General features: G+C 42.1%; 1 protein-coding gene across 3 annotated transcripts in view; it reads left to right on the top strand.

The window, feature by feature from the left end:
• The window catches only part of ECT2L (epithelial cell transforming 2 like), a 77,482-nt gene that overhangs the window by 29,700 nt on the left and 38,191 nt on the right, over nucleotides 1-9,591 (top strand). For 2 of the 3 annotated variants that reach the window (XM_003790285.2, XM_023513525.1), the window contains 2 exons: nucleotides 1,237-1,405; nucleotides 4,326-4,454. In XM_003790285.2, the coding sequence (XP_003790333.1) occupies nucleotides 1,237-1,405; nucleotides 4,326-4,454 (298 nt within the window). Of the gene's footprint in view, nucleotides 1-1,236; nucleotides 1,583-4,325; nucleotides 4,455-9,591 lie in introns of those variants that run through there. The other variant, XR_002773548.1, reaches the window with a different exon arrangement.

Here is a 9,591-nt window from a genome sequence, read left to right as displayed (position 1 = left end):
CACAACGCCCGGCTATTTTTTGGTTGCAGCCATCATTGTTGTTTGGCGGGCCCGGGCTGGGGATTTGAACCTGCCACCTTAGGTGTATGTAGCTGGTGCCTTAGCCAGTTGAGCTACAGGCGCCGAGCCAGATACTTATTTTCAAAAATGTTCCTACTTGTAACCAAGGAGCTGCTTTCAGGATATGAAATATCTTCTCCTTCTGGGCATCTAGTAATTGGCTCTAATCACTGACCATTGGTGAGCTTAATGGATCAGAGCTTTGATTGCCCTGTGAGTCGTGGCATTGTTCCCCTAATGTTTAAATATACATCATGCTGGGCACAGAGAATAATTAGTGACAGAGTGTGGGTGAATAAACCCGTTAAGTTCATTCCCTATTTTCCACTTGATACAAAACTATGACGTAAGAGCTCATTGGATTATGAATGTGATGGGGGTTTAGGTATAAAATAGGACATCACCATGTTAGCTCTTGATTCAGTTGAACAGTTACCTTCAGAAAGTGGCATGAGGCTTTGAAAAAATCAACTTCTCCCATGACTTCCAACCTGTCTTCTGCTATGAATTAACTTTTTCACAATGAAACATTTACTGGATTATTGATTTTGAAGAACAGTGGGGTTTTGTTGTTGTTGTTGTTGTTTTAGAGATAAGAGTCTCACTTTGTCACACTCAGTAGAGTGCCCTGGCATCACAGCTCATAGCAACCTCTAGCTCTTAGGCTTAGGTGATTCTCTTGCCTCAGCCTCCCAAGTAGCTGGGACTTCAGGCGCCCACCACAACGCCCAGCTATTTTTTTGTTGCATTTTGGCCAGGGCTGGTGCCCTACTCACTGAGCCACAGGCGCCATCCCAAGAACAGTCGTTTTTTTATTTAAATATGGGAAATATTTATTCATCCATATCAATAATTCAAAAATTCATAATAATGAAAAATAATGTGATGTCAATTTTATAACTTTTTAAAAGTTGTTTATATAAAAGGCTGGAAGAAAATAACCAAATTGTTAACAGTATTTATTTCTGAGTGATAGTGTTACAAGTATACTGAATTTTCTCCTCTTAGAAAATAAATTAAATAATTTAATAAAGAAACAAATGAAGGATGAAGCTTATCTTCTTTCTATAATTTCTGAAAAGATAATAGTTTAGAAATCTCAGCATATACATGTCTATTATATGTCTTCTATTATAAATGTTCTAAAATAACCATGGCTTTGGTTTCATTTTCCAGATGGTGGTAGAAAGCGTTAAGCCAGGCGTCATCTCTGTGGTGTACGAACACAGTGGCACAACCTTGGAGAGCCTGCTTTATCTCCTAGAAAAAGCTCTGGATGGGCAGAAGGCACAGAGCATGGGAATATTTAGCGATGGAGATAGCAGGGACATCAATTTACTCCAAGGTAGTACTGGAGGGGATTAGCAATGAACCAAACAACTCTGTGCTTATGCAGGGTTTGCCCCTGTGTGACCTTCAGAGTACAATTTCAGTTCTGATTTGCAAGAAGTATTGATTTTGGAACTTTTATGAAGCAAGAGAAGCAATTTCTTTGAAGATCCTTTTGTAAATGTAATTAAAGAAACACATAACATAAAAGTTACCATCTTACCCATTTTGTAAGTATGCAATTCAATACCGTTAAGGGTGTTCACACTGTGGTCAAACAGACTCTGTAGAAGTTTTTCATTTGGCGAAACTGAAACTCTTTCCCCACATAAAAACAACTTCCTTTCCCCCGACCCCTACTGCGCACAACCCTTGGCAATCACAATTCTGTTTCTATGAATTTGAGTACTAGACACTTTGTGGAAATTCACAGTATTTGTCTTTCTGTGATTGGTTTTCTTCACTTAACATAATGTCCACAAGTTTCATCCGTGTTGCGGTAGGTGACAGAATTTCCTCCCTTTTCCCGGTGACTAATATCAATTGTATTCACATCCACATCTCGTTTATCCACTCACCTGCTCAGAGACACATGGCGGGCTTCCACCTCTTGGCTGCCGTAAACTGTGCTGCTATGAACATGGATGTGCTGCTATGAACATGGATGTGCGAGCATCTCTTTGTCGTCCTGCTTGCCGTCCTTTGGACACAGACCAGTGGTATTCCTGGATCATATGTGACTTCATTTTTTATTCTCTGAGAACCCCCCCACACTGTTTTCCATAGCAGTTATATCATTTCATAGTCCCACCAACAAGGCACAAAGGTTCAGGTTTCTCTGCATCCTCGGCAATCCTTGTTATTGTCTGTTTGCTTGTTTTTTACGAGTAGCCGTTCTAATGCATGTGAGGTATTAAGTTCTTTGTACATTTTTAAAGTTGGATTGTCTGATTTTTTCGTTATTGAATTGTAGGAGTTTATATTTATATTCTGGATGTTAACCTTGAATTCGATATATTATTTGCAAATATTTTCACCCATTCCACAGGTTTCCTTTTCCCTATGTTGATCATGTCCTTTGACGCACGAAAGTTTTAAGTTTGACGAAAGTGAAGCAATTGTAATAGAAAATGCTGAGATCTATAAAGTAGTGAGCTCTGATAGCATTTGTTACACTGCAGAGGGAAAAAAATCGCTGATATCATTTGCCTGTTATTTTTGAAATGATTTCCTTTATGGCAAGGAAGGCGATAATGAAAGGTTTTAGAAGTAAACTTCTAGTTTCTACTTTTCCTTATAACTTGGATCTTTTCTTGGTTATATTTAAAGTAGAATTGTTTTTAATTTTACTAACATGAAATCTTCCATCTGTGTGGGACTACGGAAGGAGGGAACAAGATGGTCCAGGATATAACTGGCAGGAAACCAACAAAAGGGCAAGAGGAGTCCCTGAAGCGTCCATCAAAATGCCGTCTCTGAGTCTAGAACTCAGCTTTCGTGGAAGTTTCCACAAAATTTATATCGGCAAAAATTAATTGCTTTTTTGGTTTAGCTTTACATTGGTTTTAGCTTTCTTTGTTTAGTTTAACTATACCTAGACCAAATTATGCTCCACATAAATTTTAGACATTTCCCTATAGTAGAACACAGATACTATTTGGGGGGGTAAATTTATAATTAATTACCTGGTGATTCTCTAAATGGTAGAGAGGTGTCAGTGGTATGTGGAGTGGCCTATGAGAGTTTCCTGATCTCAGCCGTTGTGTTCTACAGTTAAGAAAGGTTTATAAACTCTGGCTTGCCCCTGCTTTTCCCTCTTTCTTTCTTTCTCTTCTCTCTCTCTCTCTGTCTTTCTCCTCGCTCCCTCTCTCTCCTCCTTCCTTCCCTCCCTCTTTCCTTCCACTTCTTTTTTTTTTTTTTTTTGTCACCCAGGGTGGAGTGGGATGTTACAGTGGTTTACACTGTAGCCTTGAACTCCTGGGCTCAAAGGATCTTCCTGCCTCAGCCTCCTGAGTAGCTGGGACTGTAGGCATATTCCACTATGCCCTACTAATTTTTTTATTTTTCTGTAGACACATGGCCTTGCACAGGCTGGTCTTGAACTCCTAGCCTCAAGCGATCCTCCTACCTTGGCCACCCAAAGTGCTGGGATTACAGTGTGAGCCACTGTCCCTAGCCCCTTTCTTTAAAAAATTAATAATAACAATAACAAAATACCACCAAAGAAAACCTACTTTTCTTGTAAATAACTAGTGGTTTGCCAACAGTTTTTTCTTTAAACACGATATCCAAACAAATTTCTTACCCCATCACATGACGAGATTTTTCCATGGTGAAGGTAGACCTGTGGATGGAATGCAGTCAGAAGGCAGAGTTCTTGTGCCCGACTTTGTTTTCATTTCATTCCTGGGGCGCAGAGGGGCAGAGCATCTAGGACTCCTCTGGAAATAGGTCCAGACCCGGACTGCTTAGTGGAGTTATCACACTGAATTCCTAGGAAGTGAGGGGAAAGGAGAGTTCAGCCGTGTTCACCATCTCTGGGAGCCTTATTTCTGCTCTGAACTACTTGTTTTTTGACTGATGATGGTGGGAAACATTTCTACTTTGGAACTTGGTTCCAAAATCCAAGGACTTCACTAGCCATCCACCCCAAACCCTACGGATCCTGGTAATTCACATCACTGCACAGCAGAGGCAGAAATGCAGTGTCCTAAACGTAGCTGCATAGTGTCCAGGTAATCCAGCTCGTGAAGGGGACCGTGGTCATAGTGTGGCCCTGACATGGTACAGGGTGACGCAGAGGTGCCTTAGAGCTCTTGGTCTTACAGGCCGATGTTGCCTTTTTGAATTTGTGGTTGCATTTTCACAAATGGCTAATAGTTTCCATTTTGATAATATGACAAACTAATATGACATTTTAATATTTTTCCCCTCAGGCTATAAAATTGGTATTAAAAATTTGCTGAGGCCTGAAGTGAGAAACTTCTGGGAGAAATTAGGAAGCTTTGTGGCTACTGAAGAGGAAGGGGGTCATGTGGACATCTTTGTGCCCCTTGGAGCATCAGGTCAGCTTGAAGCACACTTTACGGTGACATGCTGTGAATTTGTGACACGCCTCCAAGTCCCATGACTCAGTCACATATTACTCTTTATTTTTTCTGTCCTCATATCTCACACAGCCCGATATTCTGGGGAAGTCAGGGTTAGGGATGGTGTTTAGAGTAACCTATCTCTGCAGAGATAAAGTCACTAATGGCAACACTCAGCGGCATTATTTATATTTAGTCTGGAAAACACAATAAAATCAGCCTCCATAATAGAGGGGAAGGTGCCTGACCAGCATAGGAACCACGATCACTCAATCTGAGAAAAACCCCCAGGCTGAGTTCTGAACCTGGAGAGACTATGAATTTGGTGACCACCAAGGACCTGGGCCTGAGTCAACCTGTGCCACTTCTCAGCTGCTGTCCTTAGGCAAGCTTGTGGAACTCCATATCCTCATAGGGAAGCTAGGATAATAGCAGCTTACCTTACTTTAAGGACTTGTGAATATCAAGATAATGTAAATATTTAAGTAATAAAAAGAAATAATACTGGAAACACTTCAGGTAATATTAGAAACAGTGCTTTGTTTGGGGGGGTTTTTTGAGACAGAGTCTCACCATGTTGCTCTGGGTAGAGTGCTGTTGCATCACAGCTCACAGCAACCTCAAACTCTTGTGCTTAAGTGATTCTCTTGTTTCAGCCTCCCAAGTAGCTGGGACTACAGGCTTCTGCCACAATGTCCGGCTATTTTTTGTTGCAGTTGTTGTTGTTAGGCTGGCCTGGGCTGGGTTCAAACTTGCCACCCTTGGTGTATGTGGCTGGCACCATAACCACTGTGCTATGGGTGCCAAGCTCAGTGAAGTGTTTTGTAAAGATGAGTATGATTGACAATCACTGAGGTTGTTGTGATTTCACGTCAAGTGTCTGCCCGTGATTCAAAGTGGATTTCAGTGCTGGAAGAGAAACTTCAGAAACATTAAGTCAAATTTAGTCTTTGGGTATCTGTTAAATAAAATCTCTGCATTCGTGGGCTATGTTGTTTTCCCAAGCAGAGCAGGGGAGAAGGAGTGTGAAATTAAATTATTCATTCCTAGGGAATTGTGAGTTTTAAAGTTCTTGCTAATTCTCAAGTTTCACAGGTCTGGTCAGCATATGTGAAGCACGTCCCTGGCAGCCTTCACCAGGGAAAAGGAAAAATAAAAAGGATGGGAAGGAGTTTAAAGGAACCAAAATATAAAATATTACAAAAAATATTTTGTAAAATAATTTTACAGTTATTCTAATGATATTATATACGTGTATAAATGTGCAGTGTATACATACACATATGTGTCATCTCAGCTATGTGGAAAATGTGCATAGAAGAATCTGGAAGGAAATGTACCAAAATATTTAAAAAGACTTATTTTTACAATTTTTTTAACTTTTGAAATCAGGTTGAAAAGACTAGGTTACTAAGACTATGGATGTGTGATCCACTGTTAAAAACACGTATGTGTGCAGCGGCATATACATGTGTAGAAAAGGGTTCGGAAGGATGTATACCAAGGGCTTAACACTAGTTGGATAGGATGATGAGTTTTCATTTCTCTTTTCTTTCTCTTTAAAAATTTCCTTTTGTGGGTTGGCTCCTGTAGCACAGCGGTTACAGCACCAGCCACATACACCAAGGGTGGCAGGTTTGAACCTGGGCCAGCTAAACAACTGCAACAACAAAAAATACACAGGTGTTGTGGCAGCAACTGTAGTCCCAGCTACTTGGGAGGCTGAGGCAAGAGAATTGCCTAAGCCCAAGAGTTTGAGGTTGCTGTGAGCTGTGATGCTATGGCATCTACCGAGGGTGACATAGTGAGACTCTGTCTCAAAAAAAAGAAAAAGAAATTTCTTTTTGTTTGCCTCTATTTTCTGTAATGAACTAATATTACTTTTATAATGAGAGCAAAGCAACTTTTTAAAGTGGAATAGAAGAGAATATGAGAAAGTAAAGTATTGAAAGGCAGGATAAGAGCAAAGGGGAAAAGCACAGTGGATTTGGTGACATACAAATTACATCATGTGAAACATAATGGCAGCCCCCCCAATAGATTTCCTACCACCATCATGAGCCCCAACACTATCCCTAAAATTCTCATCAAATGTAATATCCACCTGGATGAATCATCCAAGACACTCAACTTCTCAGTCTAAGTCTCTGTCTCTCTCTCTCTCTCTTTTTTTTTTTTAGAGACAGAGTGTCACTTTATTGCCTTTGGTAGAGTGCTGTGGTGTCACAGCTCACAGCAACCTCCAACTCCTGGGCTTAGGCGATTCTCTTGCCTTAGCCTTCCAAGTAGCTGGGACTATAGGCGCCCGCCATAATGCCTGGCTATTTTTGTGTTGCAGTTTGGCTGGGCTGGGTTCCAACCCACCACCCTTGGTATATGGGGCCGGCACCCTACCCACTGAGCCACAGGTGCTGCCTTAAATCTCTGTCTCTTTTTCTACCACCTCAGCACTGGTCTTGTGCTGGTCAGCTGTATCACCCCTGAAATCTTGATCTCAAGCATTTGTCTCTGAGCACCTCTTCCAAATCATGTACTCAAATATCCCCCCTCAAACAATTCTTTGCCTAAGACCTCCAGTCTACACACTTCCACTTTCCAGTCCCTCTCACTGTGCCTTCACCCCCTTGCTTCCTTCCTTGTTAAACTTGGACTTAATAGTCCGACATTATCATCACTCCTTTGCGAAGAATTTGAACTTCCTTGTCTCTTTCACCTGGCCAATTCCAACTCATTTGGCTAAACCCCAAGGCTGGTTGAAGCATAGTTCTCTGCACACCTATTCCTGCCTTCAGCAGAGCAGCTGAAGACTGCTGGAGAAAGTCACACAGCTATGTTGATTGGTCTAACTTTACTTTGATGATGCAGTCCTCAAATGAGATTGCAACTCCAATGAGCAAGCCTTCCACATTTCCTTGTTAAATTCTTTGAGGTGACAATTTTATCTCTTCTCTTTAGCCAATCTTTCAATAACCCAGTTTCTCAGCTCTTGACCTTATCTTTTACTTCCCTGAGAAAATTGAGTCAGATGATAACTCCCTGATTCTCCCCCACCCTCAAATCCACCACTGTTCCCACCTCATACTCGTCATTCTCTGTCCTCCCTTCTGTTCTGATGGATGAAGCATCTCGGCTCAGACAAGACCAGCTCCCCACGTGGACTCTGTCCCTCCACCGTCCCCTCCTCAGGACTTCACTCCTGCACGCCAGTGCTCGCCCGGGGTCTCCTTCCCTTCTCTTTATTGGATCATTCCCATCAAATCAGGAGCACCTGTAGTATCTCCTGCCCTAAAAAAAAAAAGACAATAAGCTTTCCCTCACCCCTCTTTAAATTGATAGACAGGTGGTTCTCTAACTTTAGTGGGCATTTGAATCATCTTCAGGCCTATTATAATACAAATTGCCAGACCTCCCCCGCCTTGAGTTTCAGACTCAGGTGTAGGCTGGGGCTGGAGAATTTTCATTCCTAACCAGTTCGCAGGTGGTGGTGATGCTGCTGGTTCATGGCCACGCTCTGGACACACTGGTCTATACTCACTGCCTCTTCCCCCTCATCTCTCACCCTCTCAAGCTCTTTTTCTCATCTCCACTGAAACTGCTTTTGGAAGACTAAATGACTTCCATATCATCAAGTCCACTGGTCCCTGCTCCAGCCTCACCTTGCTTTGATTTCTTAAAAGCATCTGAGACGATGAACACCTTGTACCGCTCCTCCTCTTTGTGTCCCCTCTCCTTGCTTCCTCCCACCTCAGTGTCCCCTTCTCAGTCTCCTTTGCAGGCTCCTCTTTCTCTCCAAGACCCTTAGACCCTGTGCCCCAGGACCTGATCCTAGATTCTCTCCTTTTCCACATACAAGGTCTGACAATTAAGTTTGCACACTTGCCACTGTGCGCTTATGTTGGCAGCACTATACCAACAACTCGGGAAGGTTCCATAACCTTGGTATATGTGTCTCACAACTGTGTCTGTGTCAATGTGTGAGTGGTGCACAATGTTGGCATGTTTCTGTGCCATATAACAGCAGCTCTGATGGCCATTCCAGAAAAAGAGATCCAAAATTGCTTTGAAAAGGTGGAGGAGAGTGAGGCTTGGAGGACAAGCCTTCATCTCAGTTCCTCTGCCCAAAAAAACAAACAAAAAAAATTGCTTGGAAGGGTGGACTAGGTGCTGGTGTCAGTGTCTTGCTTCCCAGGGGGACTTTGAAGGTGACTGTGTAGTGAACGAGCCACGAGGTATGGAGCACTTTCCTAGGATGAGTTCTTGACCTAATTGCCTGATCTCATGTGTGTGTGTGTGTGTGTGCGTGTGTGTGTGTGTATGTGTGTATATATTTATATGTTCTCTTCCTGGGCGCTCTCATCTAAATTCCATCTAAATGCTAAAGACGCCCCCAATTTATGTCTCCAGCTCTGAATTCTCTGAGCTGCAGGCTCATATCTAATTCCCACTTGACATCTTCTATGGATGTTTAATTTGCACGTCTCATCGATATCTCAAAGTTAACACACCCCAAACAAACTCTTGATTACCTGCCTAGCACTAAAACAACTCTTTCCCCAGATTCCTCAGTAAAAACATCATCATTCACCAGTCACTGCACAAGCCCAAAATTTAAGGCTCATCTTTTGGGGGGCATTATTTTAAAAATTTTAAACCAATTTATTTGGGTATAATTAAAATATAATTGGCGTGCATACAGTGTGCAAATGGATAAATACTGACATACATATACCTACGCTAAGAAACCATAAAATAATCAAGAAAATGAACACCTTCGTTACCCCCAAAGTTCCCTCCCGCCACTCCGTAGTACCTCTCTCCTGCTTCTCCCCATCCCCAACCTGAGGCAACCACTGGCCTCCTCCCCCTCACATGATCCATTTGCATCTTCCGTAGCTTCTAGGAGGGAGTCGTACAATATGTCCTCTTTGTTGTCAGCCTTCTCTCACTCTGAGTCCTTAGTTTAGATTCTTCCATTTGATGCATGTATCAACGTTTCCTTCCTCTTGACAGCTGAGAGTTATTACATCGTACAGACGCACCACAAATTGTTTACTCATTCATCTGTTAACAGATTTTTGAGTTCTTTCTGGTTTCTGCTGTTACAAATAAAACA

This window comes from Otolemur garnettii, unplaced genomic scaffold (genome assembly GCF_000181295.1).
Source record: "Otolemur garnettii isolate 467f Iridium unplaced genomic scaffold, OtoGar3 scaffold00042, whole genome shotgun sequence".
Classification (NCBI taxonomy): domain Eukaryota; kingdom Metazoa; phylum Chordata; class Mammalia; order Primates; family Galagidae; genus Otolemur; species Otolemur garnettii.
The sequence above is the reverse complement of the archived record's forward strand: the minus strand, read 5'-3'. Positions and strand labels throughout refer to the sequence as shown.